Raw genomic sequence first — 17,630 nt, forward strand, 5'->3', positions numbered from 1 at the left:
TATTTGCTAGCACAGATTAACCAATTATGTTACACCACATAACTTAAACATGAATGTCCTTGCCTATTTTTTGGGAGGGGGTTGCTTTTCTCTGAGGTTTCCACAATGTGTTTCACATCCACTGTGAGTAAGATTCTTGGACTTCTGCCCTGGATTAATCAAACATGAATCATTGCCCCATGCAAAAAGGAAGTTTTGCCAAAAATTGGGGTGGTCCATAGAAGAAAAGCGAGAGGTAGGGAGTGTCCTCGCTCTGTGAAGTTTTAACTAATTTTATTCCTTGTTTTGGTGGGAAATTTTGTACATTGAAAAATTCACTGACAAGGACCTGATCATCTTGGTTTTTTTAAACAATTACTATGAAAAATGAAATCCCCAGCTGCTCAGGAGAATATTATTTCTTTCTCCTAAATTAATTGTATAGTGGTGAGCCCTGCCAAACTTGCAGGCTTTGTGTTTAGCTTATCAATAACTCAGCACTGCTTCCGTTGCAGAGTTCCCTGAAGAGAAGAGGCAGCAGAGAAATCCACAAAGAAAAAAAGACATTTACCCAGGTATGGTTTTCATGAACATGCACCTTTGAGCAAAATCACATGCTAAAACTCAAAATTTCTTTTTATGGGTTTTGACAGGGCCATCAGGCATATTAACTAGAGTGCAATTAGGCCTTAATCTACTGAGACCTCCCAGAGATAATGTAGAAGCAATTTAGGACACAAGTATGGTCTCTAAACTGTGCAGTTTCTTGGGCTCATTGTGCTTGTATCCATAGATTCAGGCTGCAGGTTTTCTACAAGAAGAGAAAATCACCTTTCCTCACAAAGTAATTGGATCACAGCTTAGGGACTAACTAAATTTATACACAGTGCCAAAGATTTTGTGCTAATGAGCGTCTTGGCAGGGAATGCAGTTCACACACTGCAACGACACCTCGCAAGCTCTCGTGTCGCAACCCAGAGTCTGATCTCTCTGGTGTCAGGGGAGCAGAACATGAACTTGTGCTCTCTGATCTGAGGTACAACACAGAGCCTAAGCTACCCACTCAGTCTCCCTTTAGACATTGGTTTTATTGGAATCACATAGGTTGATCCTTCTCAGGAAAGCGGTCTGCCCGGTTTCCTCTGCTTTTTGTGCTGACTGTAGGAGTTAAAGCTTTTCCCAGCACCCATACAGTTACTGTTTATAGCCAGAGAGATGGGGATAGTATTTCACCTCACTGGGAAAGAAGCCAAGAGTGACATCGTGCCTTCATTAGAGAAAGGATGCACTTCCCCTGCTGCCCCCTTGGCAGGATTAGTGTATGCAGCCAAGACCTATGGGTTGTCTAGCCTTAAAATCCATTGATTTATAATAATAACCATAATTAGTAACTACAATACATTGAACTTGAAGGCGTAGGACAGGAAGCTGAGTGAGCAGACCGGGGGGCTTCAGCCTGCTTTACTGGGACGTGACAGACTGAGTGTCCCCGCCAAGATGATACAAACATGGCTTAATCAGACCTTAAAATGGAGCACTGGGCTTTCTTCCTGCAGTGCCTGCTACGGGGAATTATTTAAGTCATCAGTCAGGTCAGAGAGTTTATTTTTTCTGCAAGTCTGTAAAATACATGGATGAAATATATACACGTGCCCGCACACATACAGATTACAGATGAAGCTATGTGAAGGCACGATTGTGTCCACTGGGGTTTGTGGGCAGCACTGTCTTTCCTTTCCTCATTCCTGGAAATACATTGCTGTGCAAATGGAATGGATTCTTGTGCTTGTTTCCTGTGCCCAAGTCCAGGCATTAAGAGTAGTTGTAATTTGCCTTGGGAAGCCTTAAAAAGGACTTCACAAAATTAACTGAGTAACCAAGGGTGAGCTCAGCACCACTCGCAATGTGGGGAAGTGATCCCAGAAGCCACAGGGGAAGAAAAACTTTTGTGCTGTACACACGCACATAGTAAGTCATGCAAGGAAAGGATTTGGGCTTGGAAATGAAAACCATTGCGTCAGCACTCTGCAAGGTGGCCACTCAGTTATTTTCACCAATTCTTTAGGGTAGGAAAGACTGAGAAACAATCTTACGTATTGACATGGCCCAGCCTACAGGTACATGTCCTAGCTATCTCCCAACTCTAGGGTGTTACTTACAGCCTTCTTCAAACCCAGGTATCCATTCAGAGGTGTATTCCGGTGGAGATCAGAGTGCACCGCAGCAAGTGTCCAACCTGGTCAAACAACCGCTGGGTGCTGGGGCATGGCCCAAAAGGGTTGGTACAGATATAGCCCAGTAGGATCAAAATGCTGCTCTTGAGGGACAACCATCCTGAATACATAGAGCTAGTTCAAATACCCATTATATGTTTTGTGAGTGAGAAGCAACCACAAACTTAGATTCTATACAGATATGTATAGAATATGGCAAGACTGGTGTTTTTACTTACTGAGAACTCATCATGAAAATTAGCTGGAACATTGCACCCACTGCAGGGCACAGCAAGTAAATAATACACAAGACTGATTGTCTTGAAGTCATGTAAAAACAGAATTCATGGTAGCACTTACTCGCCTCTAGCAGTATTGAAGAAAAAAGTTTTTATTCAGCAGAATTGCAAAACGGAGCCTCTTGGAAAATACCAGGCACCAGGCAAAACACAAAGAAAAGCGGTTCTCCAGCGCAAGGTAGGAGTGCTGGCACTCAGCCAGATGCTTGGGTGCTGGTCATACTGCCCTGTCGTCAGATTTGCAACCCCAAAACCGCTTTCCCATCTTCTGCCTGGCAGTTCCCTTGAGCTGGTGTGGTGATGGTGGTAGAGGAGATGGCATTGGCCTCTATCTAGCTTTGTGTCTTCTTGGCAGAAAAGAAATATCATATTGAGGAATTTTTGATCAGCTCTTCATTCTCATCCCATCATTTACATTGCATAATTAAGTTAATCTATTTCCTGTACGTTTCATTTCTTTATCTCCACATTCTACATTTGTCTAAATTAGACTGCAGACTCTGTAGGGAGGGATCTGGGTTTTTTCTTTCTGCTTTTTTTCCCCATTAACATTCTTCTGAAGGGCCGTGCAGAGCCATGGTGCAATTGCATGCAAATAATCACTATCAGTAATCATTAACTCCCATTTATCCTTAATGATCTCTTAAAGTCTGGTGATGAGCACCATGACTGATGGAATGTTTTTACACTACTGTTCCTTCTTTTCTTTTTATATGATTTGTCCTATGTACACCTTTTAGGAAAGCATCCACATACTGGATGTTTAATACAGTCTGGAGGCCATAGTCCAGATTCAGCCTCTGGGATTTAAGCCTCTAGTTTCTCCAAAAAGATGGAAAGGTTACTCTTTTTTTTAAATTTTTTTCCCTTTCTTTTCATCCATGATATAACTTATCTTATAAACTATTATGAACTTATGTTCTTAATTTTGGTGATTTGGCCTCTCCTTAGTTTGCCTTATGTGTCAAAACTCTGCTTGCCTGTGTGGGTGTCTCACCCTCTCACTGTTTCTACTTGGTTTCAACTGATCAAGAAATTGCTGATATTTCTGTACACAAAGTTTCTGAGGGACAGATGCATGAAGGTTGGAGTCCTACCCTTCTGGCATGCTTAGATCTGGCTGATAAATCTCTCCTAACCGTTCTTTTCCTTTGGAAAAAAGCTGTCCAGGGAATGGGATTTTCAGTAGTCATGTTCCCTGGCAGGGAAGCGGGGAAGATCTAGAGCTTTCTCACCTTTCCAGATGGGATCCATATTTAGTAGGCAAGATTAACATCCATCAGCTTTGTTGTTTTGTGTGAGGCTTGTATTTGTTTAAAGAAAAAAATTGTTTCTTTCAGCACTTGCAAAAAACAAAACTTACAAATTTGATCCTTTCATTTTCCCCCCCTCCAAGAAAAAGAATTTGCTAAGACAAAACCTGGCAATAAAGTAATGCTGTTAAAGAAGTTAACAATAGCTTTGTCCTGCTATAATAACATGCTAACTCCACAAATGCATTGAGTCATGCAGTGATGCCGAGCAAAAACATTGGGGGCCTGACCCTAAACTCGTTGAAGCCTTTTCCTTTTCTTCAAAAGCTTCAAAATGCTGAGTGTGTTGTCACAAATGTGACACAGTGACTGTTATTTATACTGTTTGAAATTGTTATTTATACTGTCTGGCTGGAGCTCCCTCTGACCCCTGGGTAGGAGCTGGCCCCTGGTGTTCTCAGGCAGGGCAGAGAGGTGCGAGCAGGCTGCCCTTTCCCTCAGACATCGCTTCAGCTGCCTGCAGCTGGGGAGGTGCAAGGCACTGGCTAGTGCCTCTCAAGGCTGGGCATTGAACCCAAAGGCAGACAAGAAGCGGGGGGAAAGAATGCTGGATTACAAAGACAGAATAAGAAAAATGTCCAATTAGCTATAAGCATAAATAAATAACCAGGAGTAATCACCCCACCTGTGAGCTCTGATGTGCAGCACTGGTCTGGCTGTTACTTTCCTTGTGATCTTTGTATTTCCCTAAAAGCAAAACCTACAGCTGTGGGGAAAAATTAATTCTCCATGGTAGAAGAAACAGAGGTAATGTGTTGTATGGCCCTGACAAAAGATGGTGCTTTAATCATACAGCCTTATTCAGCCAGAGCAACCAAAATTCAGAGTGACTCCAGTGGAGGCTGCATGGAATTTTGCCAGGTTTTAATCTGATACTTAATTTGCACTTTAGAGTTATAAAGAGAAAAGCAATTTGCAAATATATGTGTGAAAAAGAGGAATGTGTATGCAAGGAGACAATAGGGAAGATAGAAAGCCCATCTTTTAGAGGCTCTGCTTCTAACTGATCATATGCACCTTGATTGAATTCATACAAAACTCTTATTTCTCTATTCAGTTTTTTTAAAGTCCCAACCTGCAGCAAGCAGCATCAGTAAGAAAGATGGCTGAGTTCAGAAGTATACAACCAATTACTTTTCTTATCAGTTAATAATAGCTGAAATTAAGAGATAATTAGTATATATCTAAATAGAAAGGGACGAAATTGATCTAGGTAACATAGAAAACACTGTCACCAATGTGCTAGGATGTGTGCTATAGAAATTAAATAATTTCCTCAGATTGCTGAGCCGTAATTAGTTTTGTAATCTTTAGTTTTTTTCATTAGCCTGATCTGGGTGAACAATTAAAGTCAGCGATGTTTTCTTCTGGATTTGGTTTCCATTATTAGGAATTATAACAAAATGGTGCTTGTGAAAGATAACAGTGCTCCAGGGATTGAAATGAAGTTTCCATAGAAAATTGCACATATGTCCACATGGCCTACCAACAATGATACAATCTACCGTCTCAAGAGATCATCTTTCAAGGCCTGCCTTCCATTATACTGCTAATGCTGATAAATGTGTCTCTTTCGAGGCCAAGTGCCTGTATCTCCATGACAATTCATGAAAGTGATTCATGCAAAGAAATTGTTCATCGGCTTAGAAATTACTTAACCTTGTCTCTTATTTCAGCACAATACACACTAGAGTTTTCATTTGAGTTGAGATGCAGTGCTTTAAAATGCCCAACACACACAAATAAAACAAAACAGTCTTTTATATCTTGGTACTTCCTGAAAAATGCAGGGTTTCACATGGGATGTATTTGGATGTAAACACAGTTTAATGAATTTTTCTTTCCTTTCTCACATGTTTTCACCAATCTCCCTTGTGAACAGTTGTCCATACCAGAAACAGAGATCACAATCTGCTCCATCCTAATAATAACAGCAGCAGAGACAACAGTTGCTTCCTATTTGGAAAATTAGTTAGGAACTCCATCTATTTCACAGCATTATGAGATCATACTAATTAAAGTCTTCACTTTTCAAGGCAGCCATGCAGTTTAGCACACCCGTTTTTGTGCTTTCTATCTGAAGGAATCCGAAATTTTGGATTATGATGAGCAAATTCATCTGTGTAGTCTTCGTTTCACGATGCTAAAGGGGAATAAGTGTGCCATCAAGCATAAATGTAACAAAAAGTGCCAACAAATCATGGAGCCTTTTCATTTGAGTCATTGTTTTCAACAAAATTTGATCAGTATTTGAGAAAAAACATTGCACTGGCACTCTTGCATCACTGAACACCTGCACAGGCACACTTTTTTTTCCCCCTCTTTAACTCTGGTCAAGTTGCTTTGCCAATTTAACCAAGACGAAGCCATGAAATGTGTCCACTGTGTGGTGTGCGCAGCTCTGTCTGTGTATTGTTTGCATACCTAACAAATACAGTGCAGAGGATGGGGAGGTGGAGATTTTGGAAAATAAGCTGCTGATTTTGCTTCTATTATAATATAATCTTGGGGTGGGGGTGATTATTCTTGGCAGGAGGACAGTGCTGATTTGAAGTGCCAGCTCCAGTTTGCCAAAGAGGAGGCTGCGCTGATGCGTAAGAAGATGGCCAGACTGGGGAGGGAGAAGGACGAACTGGAGCAGGAGCTCCAGAAGTACAAGTCCATCTATGGAGATGTGGACAGTCCCCTGCCTACCGGGGAGGCAGGGGGCCCACCCAGCACCAGGGAGGCTGAGCTGAAACTTCGTCTGAAGCTGGTGGAGGAGGAAGCCAACATACTGGGCAGAAAAATAGTGGAACTGGAGGTGGAGAACAGGGGGATTAAAGCTGAGATGGAGGATATGAGGTGCCAGTATGAAAAAGAGTGTCTCAGCAGGGACCACATTTCAAGCATTCCTACCTCGCCCTACGGCGACTCCGTGGAGTCGGCCACGGAGCTGCGCAGGCACCTGCAGTTCGTGGAAGAGGAAGCAGAGCTGCTGAGGCGGTCGATCTCCGAAATTGAGGATCACAACAAGCAGCTAACGAATGAGCTGAACAAATTCAAGTTTGAGCCAGGCCAGGAGCCTGGCTGGTTGGATGACGCAGCATCCAAGTGCGGTGGGACCTTGCAAGAGGAGCTGAAGTCAGCCAGGTCACAAATCAATGAACTGAGCGGGAAAGTGATGAAGCTCCAGTATGAGAACAGGGTCCTGATGTCCAATGTCCAGCGTTATGATCTTGCCTCTCACCTGGGCCTTCGCACTTCCAGCCCCAGGGACAGTGATGCTGACAGTGATGCTGGGAAAAAAGAGAGTGACAGCGAAGATGGTCGTCCATCCCAGCCAAAGAGAGAGGGGCCCATTGGGGGTGAGAGTGACTCTGAAGAAGTTTATGAGAAGACATCAGGTTTTGGGAGTGGGAAGCCATCAGAAATCAGTGACCTGTGCTCCACCGAGCTCATGAGAGTGAAAGAGGACACCGAGTCTTTAATTAACATCAAACGTGAGGCTGAGCGGCTTGAAAGGACGGTGGACCGCCTTATCACCGACACAGACAGCTTGATTTATGATGCAAAGGTGCGCATAACCAGCAGCCCATCCACCGAGCAGAATTTCAGAAGTGGTGAGGAAAGGGGAGAAGATAAGCATGAGCCAGAGCTTCTAGACACCGTCAACACCAGGATGAAAGCTTTCCGGAAGGAGCTGCAGACCTTCCTGGAGAAGGTTGATCACATTGGAGAGGGCCTTAAGGAGCAGATGGAGGACCTCTCCCCTCTTCCCCATCTCACAGAGTCTTCCAGTTTTCTATCTACAATGACATCCATGTCCCGAGACTCTCCCATTGGTAACCTGGGGAAGGAAATAATCACCGACTTCCAGGTAGGTTAGCCTCTTATTTGCCTTCTTTCTGTTTTATCGTTCTCTTTCTTTCTGGCATTGCTACCCTAGAGCTAATTTTCCTCACAGCTGCTTTGTTATGATTTCAGACCCGCAATGTATTGAAGTGTGTAATGTTAAACAAACACTTTATAGGGTTTTTTTTCTTTTATTTATTTGCACAACTCCTTTGATTCAGAGGCGGTTCCTCATGGCAAAAAAGCTAATCCACTGGTGTTAGAGAGATCTGTCTTATTTTTGTCTGTAACAACAGTGTTGCCCCATGAAAGAGGAGATTAATTAAAAAAAAAATTCTGAAGAATGTAAATTAGAAGCCTTGCTAAGAAATGTGAGGAGGTCTTTATTATGCTTTCTTGTAAAAGGGTCAGGCATGTTCTCAAAAGCCTTGCCAAAAGAACCCATCCAAATGCAGTTTTCTAAGTGATGTGTTTTGAAAAGCCTGCTTACAGCTCACTCCCCTAACCGAGCAGCGGGTGAGAAGCTCTGTAGCCAGCGAAGGACTGCCTTGCCTAAAGCGTTGCCCATGGGCGCATGTCTAAACTGCCACAACTGCCACACTGGATATGGCTTTTCTGCACAGCACAAGTAAGGAAGGAAGAGCCTTGTGTCCCATATCCTTCATGACTTGTATGCTTGCTGTTGGTTTGACTCATGCATCCTCATTGCATGCGCCTCATAACCAGTGTTTGCATTCTTTTTTCCTCTCTTTCTCTTTTTTGCTTTTCAGATGTTTCAGCCCATCATTTTGCTCATCCTCATTTTGGTTTTGTTCTCTTCACTTTCTTATGCCACTGTATTTAAGTTGTTTTTTCTGTTCACGCTTTTCTTTGTCTTGTAGTTTTCCAGTCGTCTACCTTACCCATTTTTGTTTTCTTTATTCCCTCCTGTCCTTTTTGTTTTTTTGTTATAAACCGCCCATGCACCTAACAGTCCAAACTGAGGGATCAGATGGAGTGGCAGCTCAAACAAGATCGTGGAGAGGAGCAAGAGATTCACCACCAGCGAGCCACCACCGACCCACACCGCAGAGCTGATGGAGACATTAAACTCTACAGGCCAGGAGACAAGGGCTGTTTCAGGCTAGAGGTCAGCAAAGCAGCCCTTCTTACTCCCTGCCTCCTGCTGCCTTAGCCAGGAGATGAGTAACAGAAGGCAGGGGTTGGGGGAGTAAATTGGACCAAACTCAGCACCCCTGTTGTGAAATTTGTGGTTGATCTTGTTTGCCCCTTGCAGTTGCAGAGAAGCAAATTGGTCCTGACCTTGAAGTCATCACCCTCTTCCCATAGCTTTGCTAAGGGTAAAAGTACAGCTCAGGGACCAGCTCCAATTGAGTACAGAAATGAAAGATCTCCAGAAGTTGTAATCCCTGATGATAGATCATGCTTCCAGGTTTCACCTGGTGGATATTTTAAATCTGGAAAGTCTACAGGTAGAAATTGCTTTGCATTTTGCCTGGCAGTAGTTTGCACAAGAGAAGATTTGATGCTGGTGTGCATGGTGATTCTCAACAGGGAACACAGCACCCTGCAGTTTCCAAAAAAGCTTATTTAAAGCATATTCTTCATTGTTTGGGTTGTTGAGTTCTTTTCCATTTGTCAAAAACATCTATCAGTTTTTATTTGAATCTTCATCATGCAGAGGCCATGTGTGCCTCAGTAAACATCTCCTTAGCTACTTTCTCATGAACATAGGTTGTCCAGACACTGCAATTGGTCAGAAGAAAACAAGTTCTGATCTGTCTCCATAAAGCCAGGCTTTGAGCATTGAAAAACTTTTCTGCTGGCCACTGGGAAGCCAAAACCATCTTGTGATGGTTAGAGTAGCTTCTAGTGAAGGATGAGTTTTAATATATTTTTAATTCTAGAGACATGTGCAGAAGACTTAATATATCTGAAACTCCTAAATGAGTCTGGGAAAAGGGGACTGCTGCCTGGGATAGCTGGGTATATGAGTAAGCAAAAGCAAGAACTAGAAGGGGTAGCTACCAGGGCAGCTGGTAGCCAAGCAGAACAATGCTGTATTGAATATCAAATGGAAAGTGACCCTTCATCTTAACACAGGTAATTCTTCACTGGTTTTGTTTGGTTTGGTCTAAAGTATCCTGACAGCACAGAGTTTTGGTAGTATGAGTATAATGAATTTGCTCAGCAGCTTCTCTTCTAAGTTTTCACTTTTAACGGTGCTAATGACCTCAGGAAGGATATCTGATAAACCCAGAACAGTGTAAATCTCTCAGTGAAAGGTAAAGTCATTCTTCCTCAGTGGTGAAATGGGTGGATGCGGTAGAGAAATCTTGCTGTTCAGCATGGATCCCTTTGCAATAAGAAATCGATATTGGTGGATAGTTATGGCGGATTTTCTGACCCCAGCAAATGTTTACAGTATTTCTGTTTAAAGTCTGTCATATTTATTGGCTCCCCCTTATCCTAGAACAGCCTTGTTATTATATTAAAGCCTATATATGTAAGCCCTCTATTAAGATTAGGGATTTGGCTAACTTTGGCACATCTTTTTTTTTCCTTTCCCAGGATGGGATGATGTGCAAACTATGTACAGCAAACTGTGCTTAAATAGAGGATGGACAGTTTTTACACCATAGCCTGACAAGGAACAAGCCAGTAATTATAATCAAAGGTAGAGAATAGCAAGTTTAAGACCAGATGTGTTCAAAGTATGGGTAAGGCTAGGCCTGAAATAGCCTAACTTGAGACAATGTTGAAGATTAAGGTGTTTTTTCAGTCACTAGTACTTAAGCAACAAAGAGTATTGCAATACTTTATGCTGAAACTTTTCAGTGGATAGGCAGCTTGTTGAAATCTTAAAATCTGTAGTAGTCAAACCCAAGTGAAGTAGAAAAATTCTCAAAACGATTTCGTAATGTATCATTTTTAATTTCATTATTCAATTTAATTTCATGGTTTAATGTAATTTTTAAAATTTTTTTTCATACACTGCACTAGCGAAAGCTACTAATTTTTTGTGCCAGATGAATGAGCAGGAATAAAATACTATTCAAATACCAAAGGGGTTTTTTTTATTACCACAGAAATTTCAAATGGAGACTCAAGCCTTATATATGCCCACAGCAGGTATGGTTACGCATGAGTCTTTATCTTCTTTAATTTATGAAGTCAAAATATACACACTGGCCGGTGGATAACACTGGTTGATGATCTTCTTAATGTGTATGGACTTTCAGCATGAAAACAACACATTTCATGTCACTGAGGCAAATGTTTTCTCTTTATTCAAGCAAACACATTTTTTAAATTTAGTTTTTTCTAAGTTTGAATTTTAAACTAAACTTTTCACAAGCAATGCTGGGCAGTTTCTGTTTAGCCATTTCTTCTATATTTAAAAAAATTGTGGGAGCCTAATTGTTTGATTAGTACAATAAATGCAGACAGACATGTGCTTGAAACTACCCTGTAGCCTATCTGTAAACATCTGCCTTTGTCTGGGCTTTGCACCGCAGTTGTTAGTGCAACAGCATTATTAGAATGTATTTGCATGTTAAGGAGATTGGTTAGAGTCCCTGACCAAGGGAAATTATATCTTGAAATTGCCTTAAGAGCAGGGCTTTGTTTTCTTGCTGAAACAAGCCATTCAGCTGCTGTTGTGGGAGGCTGGAGCCCATTGGGGTGGATATTCAATCCATTATTCATGATTTTAGCAGAGCTGCACTATGGTGGGAAGGGGAAATAATTCTTTACCATCCAAAGAAAAAGCAGGTGAACTAGTAAGAATTGCCTTGACTAAAGCAAACAGAAGAACTAGAAAAGGTAATGTTTAATGGAGCAAACACACTATGAAACCAGTGGGGAAAATAGTAAATAATTCTGGTGAATTTTACCAATGGAATATCCAATTCCGGTGAATTTTACCAATGGAATATCCATAAACAAAAAGCAGCTTCCTTAAGTAGTCTGCTCCTATTTATTCAGAAAGAAAAAGACATTCTGAAGAAGAAAAATTTCACTCTTTCAAATGACCAAATATGGTTTGTTACAGTATTTGATCCCTGATGCTCTAAATTGGAGCTGTATCTCCTAGCTCCATTCCTTCAGAAGGTATCAATTCTGTCTTCACCTGAGTAAGTAGGTAGCACCAAAGGCAAAAGCACTCATCTTTGCATTTCGGATGTCACCAGAAAAGAATGAAATTAAAAGCAGATAAAATAGAGAAAGTGAGAGCACATCTTAAAAAACAAATTTTCCATGAGGTCTAGTAATAAAATAGGAATAGCTCACATTGAAGAATAGTTTTTTCTAGGCCGTTGTTTACCTATTTATCCATTTTCCTTTCTTATCATGCCAATAAGAAATGTAAAACATCTCCATTACTCTAAGTTTATACCTGAGTTGTGTGCACCAACCCAAGACACTTTACCACCTACTTTGAATCAAAACTTCTGTATGGATCCATTTTGGACATAGTTGGAGAATTTTGATCTATATTTTGAATGTTCTATTTTTTAACTGGTGCTTCTGTTCAATTTTCATAATTTCATGCTTTTCAGCTGGATGGCTTTTGCAACAGCTCCTAGCCATGTGCAGAAAATTTGCACATCCATTTCTCTGGTTGAAGATTTTGTTTTCCCAGAAAGGAAACAGTGAATGTTTTACATATTGTGACTTTTCTTTCTTCTGAGAAAAAAACCAAAACAATATAACAGCAACCAGTGAGGACCCCATAGAAAGTAGTGTGTCTTATATCCACCATTCCTCCAGTGCAAAACTGTGGGAAGAAGGAAGACAAACTGATGCTGTTCCCACCAAGATTAGGGACAGCAAGAATAACTTACTTTGATGTATTGTATTCTTTCTTGCTATGTAAGATTCTGTAAAGGTTGACAATATAATGGCTTAGAATACCTTTTATGATGTAAATCTAGATATTTGAGTCTTAACTGAACTCAGTGAGACTTTGTATACTATCCATACAATGAGATGGATTTTTAAAGACTTGGAGCAAAGTGTTCTGTGTTTTCCCAATCTCAGAGACTTTCCATATAAGCAACAGACAAATAACCACACAGCTGCCTATTGTACACTAGCAAATGGGATATGTGTCATCTATTTTCAAGGAATGAGCAGAAGAGTACATCTTCAGAAACAGCCTCTGAGAATTCAGTTAGATGTGTATTGCATGTAAAAAGTATTACAAAGGGCTCTGAAAGTTTTTTTCTGATCTGGTTGGTTGGTGCATGCAATTATCCCATGTGAAAAAGTATCAGTTTCTAAACTGTGTGGTCAAATGTAAGGTCCAAATATCAAAGCATTATAACATAGCATTAGAGGAGCAACATAAAATATTAATCTTTTGACTTCCTTGGAATTGCGCACAAATGCTGGAGATTATCATTCTACCCTTCCTCCTCTGGCTTATTTTGTTTGATCACTCCTGAAAAAAAAAAAAGGCAAATATTGAAAAGAAAGATTCCATGAAATTTGATGTTCACAGTTGTTGCCTATAAATTGATTAAGTTTGCAGGCAAATTGAGACTGTAATTAGCTGTCGTAACATGGAGAAAACAGTCAAGTAAAACCCAGTCATACCTGGTGGATGGGAATCATGTAAAAACAAGTCATGGCAGAAATATGGGATTGTGTGAGCTGGTAAGTAACCTGAAAAGCTGTCAACATTCTGAGAGCGGTCAAAAGGGGTCAGTGCAGTGAGAGAGCAATGGTGAAGTTCCCCAGGTATGGATGATTTTTCTCTGCATATCCTCGTGAGGTAAAGACTTCGGCATGTATTAGCTTGTTCTGGAGTGATAACAGGTGAGATAAAAGTACTGAGCAGAAGGATTTGGCAGTGCCTGTCCAAGAGGCCAAGAGTGGAAGTGTATCTGGTAATTCCATAACTGAGATACATGGGAAAATGTTAGTTGGTGTTGAGCTCTGGATGAAGTGCAACTGTCTCTGTGGTGCTGTGGTAGAGTAGCTTGTAGTTCACATTATATAGTGTTTGTATGTCTCATTGTAGTGAGTTTGTGTCTGTGGTGTCAGTACTTCGTGTGGTGGCCATGGCATTCGGGGTGTTTTCCATTCCTCATGTACCGCATTCCTTAATCAGAACAAAGGAAACAAAGAATGGAAGTTAACAGGTTATCAACTTTTGTGTCCATTTTGTAGCAGTGTTACTTTCCAAAACAAAACAAAACAAAACAGTTGTGCTACCCTACAGATTGTGTGATAGGGGACTGATTTCCACGTACAAACATACAAACATCCATCAGTGCAGCATCAGGTCCATTTTGTACTGCTTACACAAATATCACATGATACATTTCTATATATTCTTCATTCACAATCCAGATATTTAGCAGCAATGTATTAGGCACTTAAGCAACCTTATCTCCCATGATATGAGCAGTGCAAATCCCACTGCTTCTGGTAGAAATGACATTTTATATAATTATAGACTATGAAGAGTCCTCAGGTTGCCCTGGAAGGAACGAGGCGTGCAGCTCTGCATTCATAGTGACTTTTCAACGTTTGCTGTAGCACTTACAAAAATGTATTGTCCTTAAAGAGGCAAAGCAGTTGTGAAATGATTTGCACTTAGTGTCCATGTAATAGTCGATCTCTATGGTAAATTTAATCTTGTAATTCCAACAGTTGTCGCATAAGCCTAGCTCCCAAGTTTCCTGAATCTTGGCTTTGCATGGGCTATGTTTATTAAAAAATTGCATAAATTAATAATTTTCTTGCCCTAACTTTGCCGACATAAGGTGTTGGCAGTATATACATAACTATGTGACTCGAATTTATACTAATTTGAAGCAGAACAAATTATGTTTTAGCAAATCATTCTTCACTGGAAAACACAAGTGTGAAGCAAATAGTGAAAAATTTAAATCTAACCTTCCGGGCAACTTTTGCTGCTCTGATTCAGCTTCCAGCTTCAGGAATCCCAAGACCAACAACATTTCTAATTATCTAAATCTGTAATTGTATGACTGTAAGGAGAAGCATATTAAGATCAGTGATTACTGCAAACAGAAAAACGTTTCCATATTGTATCTGTTTTCACCAGCTCCACTTTTCATGATTTTGGCTGATTTTGAATTCATGAAAAGAAGGAATAGACTTTTTTTTCAAATTACACCTGAACTAACTGGTACATCGGTTCTTATTTGCCATATTCCTAAAGAAGCCTGATCAGAATAAAAGAATGTAGAAATTTCTGATTAAAGTAATTTTTCCTTTGTTGGATGAGAGAATTAAACTGATGATTTACAAATGATTGTGCAAAACTTTCAAATCCCATCACAATTATTTTTTTTCAAATTAATTGTGAGACCAAATTTTGACCTGATGCAATACAAAATGTCTGCAGACACATTATGGTGTGAGATGAACTTGATAAGGCTGATAACGTTCTCTTGGTTGCTTTATGTGTACCTTTCAGAGGGCTGGAAGTGTCTTTTCTTCAGTGCAAAACAGACGTGCACAAGTCAATAGGTGACTCAAGTAAAGAAGGAATTGATAGTGCCCAAAAAGCGTATGTAGGTCCACTTTTGGTTTTCAGCAAAGTACGACCCAGAAGGTGGTTAATGAGAGATCCTTCCATTTGCCCTATTTCCTTTTTCCCTAGAGGAGAAGAGAGGAGTGTCTGTTCCAGTGATAAATATATTTTGAATAACCAAAAGTGTCCCGACAAGGGCTGCTGTGACCTGAACAGCAGCAGCTGCTGGCTTTGCTCTTGGAAAGTGGAAGGAGTGACTGGGGAGAAGATGGGTGCCAGGGCTGATGCCAGAGGGGAAATGGCAACACAACTGAGAACAGTCTCACGACCTTGCAGCTGCTGAGGTTGAGGCGCATTAAACATCATCCAGTTGAATTTGGGATTACACTTTGACGCCTGAAGCAATCCCTTCTTTAAATATGCCTTTACTCTAGGAATTAGGTATTTGGTGCTGTAGTGTTTTCTGTGGTCACACACATGAAGAGAATGGCATCTAGCTAAGCACCACTTTCATATAGATAAATCAGTTTTAGCTCCAATGTCAGAGACACAAAGTGAAGGGCATAGAAAGTTCTGATCAGCAATAAAAGTGCCATGGGATTAACTAACCCATTATAAATAATGGCATTTGACTCTGCCTTCTTGGGTCTTTATTTTTGAGTTAAGTAACTTTCAGGAGTAGAGCGGATGGGATGTCAAACTTAATGAGAACATAACATAGAAAGTATTAAGATTAAAATAGTATTGGACCTGAAAGTGGGGATGCTTGACCATTTTGACCAGACCTCAGACTCACATAGCTTATCACAGTGGGATTTTTGTAATAATTATTTTGAGCAGAAATCACAGAATGAAGTCAACTTGTGCGGAGAGCTGTCTTGTATCTGAAGAAAGGGACCTTCTATACTTAGTTGGTTTAATAAATGTTATCCCACAAACTGCCCAATCAGAAGTATTGCAAATGAATAATTGGTTCAATTATGTGCATTAGATTAATCTTTTGCAGAGGTGTTAAAATTTTACAGCTTTTAATTATCATAAAGAAATGCACCACCAATTATAGGTAATCCTGTAAATAGGAGTTCATCTGGCAAACGTCATTGATGGTGCACTCTCTCAGCTATTCAAGTGTAAACCCAGAGTAGAGGCCTGAAGGGAATATCCAATACGTAACACCAGCATCCCAGCTTGGCTTTCAGAAGAAGCCACACAGGAAATTCCCACGCATATTTAGGGCATTGCTATTTATTTGCACACTGTGCTTTGGTTTTAACTATTGATAACCGTGAGTTGTGCAGATGTCTGTCCTGCAGTTCTTTCCTTTTTTCCTTTTTCTTACACCACGGAGACACATTTTCTGCTAAACCTATTCCTTTGTCCTGCTGACCAGCTCAGGGATTCCCCTGTTTTACCTGTACAGAATGTATCGATACAGGAGCTTCAGGCTCAGCTTGAGCAGGAGACAAGACTTCACCAAGAGGAGCAAGAAAAGTTTACTGAAAGGATCATCCAGGTAAATACAAAACCCACTTGCTGGGAGAGACGCATGACCATGACGTGTGACGTGGACCTTGTTTGTCAGGACTTGGGAATGTGTGTCCTGGTGGCTGTGCCTGTTTGACCTCATGCCAGTAAATGAAGAATCTGGAATTTGAGGAAATGTAAACTCAAGCCTATTTTGCCACTGTGAATCTGGCTTCTCTGCTTTCTTCCCTCTGTGGACAAGTCATGGTAGAGACATGAAATACTGCATGAAGAATTATATCAGCCCCTTCAGCTCGCCGTGAGCTGGGGAGAAGGGTGCTTTTGATCTCTAGGAGTGCAGTTTGGCACTATGCCCTATTCTGACTCCTCCTAGTCCAAAGAAAATCGAACACTTCTCCAAAGTCAGAGGAGTCATTACATACACATAACTCAGACACAGATCAGGACTCTCTTGTATTTCTTGTACCCCGTTCTTCCAACCTTCTTGTTAATAGCTGGTGAATAAATCATATTTTTTACGTGGGCTCCCCCTGCTCTTTTGAAGGCTGGAACAGATTAGTCAATCATTTTGTGGTCTCTAGCTCCTAGAGTGAAAAAAATCTGTTGCAAACTTTTGCAGGCTGTTTGGCTCTTAACTGTTTTCTCTTTAAATTTACTTCATAGACTAAACTCAGCAAAATTGTTGCATAGTGTAAAACATTCTTCCTTGTGCCAACTAATCTCTTTATGCCCAAGTGGTATCTCTCCGTTTTTTCATAACTAGCTTTAATTTCCAGTTGATGTCTACTGGAGCAAACAGTTTGAAGGCAACCAGTTAATTGATTTCCTTCCTAGTTTCCTTGGCCATGAAAGCTTTTTGGAAGCTGTGCCTGCCTCCTAAAGTTCTTTTTTATTTTTGCAATTGCTAACCTTTGAAAAAGCATAATACTCTATGAATTTGCCTCAACTAGAGTCTTTGCAAGAATTTATGACCACAGGGACTTAGATCCTAACA

General features: G+C 40.7%; 1 protein-coding gene across 2 annotated transcripts in view; it reads left to right on the forward strand.

Annotated features, from left to right (window-relative positions):
- The first annotated feature begins 512 nt into the window (after positions 1–512).
- MTCL1 (microtubule crosslinking factor 1) overlaps positions 513–17,630 on the forward strand; it is a 49,935-nt gene continuing 32,817 nt past the window's right edge. The window contains exons 1-4 of one of the 2 annotated variants that reach the window (XM_027676454.1): positions 513–554; positions 6,338–7,663; positions 8,612–8,767; positions 16,572–16,664. In XM_027676454.1, coding sequence (XP_027532255.1) covers positions 6,395–7,663; positions 8,612–8,767; positions 16,572–16,664 — 1,518 coding nt within the window. In that variant the 5' untranslated portion in view covers positions 513–554; positions 6,338–6,394. Of the gene's footprint in view, positions 555–2,594; positions 2,670–6,337; positions 7,664–8,611; positions 8,768–16,571; positions 16,665–17,630 lie in introns of those variants that run through there. The other variant, XM_027676464.1, reaches the window with a different exon arrangement.

The sequence above is a fragment of the Neopelma chrysocephalum genome, unplaced genomic scaffold, assembly GCF_003984885.1.
Source record: "Neopelma chrysocephalum unplaced genomic scaffold, ASM398488v2 Primary Assembly neopelma1_22, whole genome shotgun sequence".
NCBI classification, from domain to species: Eukaryota; Metazoa; Chordata; class Aves; order Passeriformes; family Pipridae; genus Neopelma; species Neopelma chrysocephalum.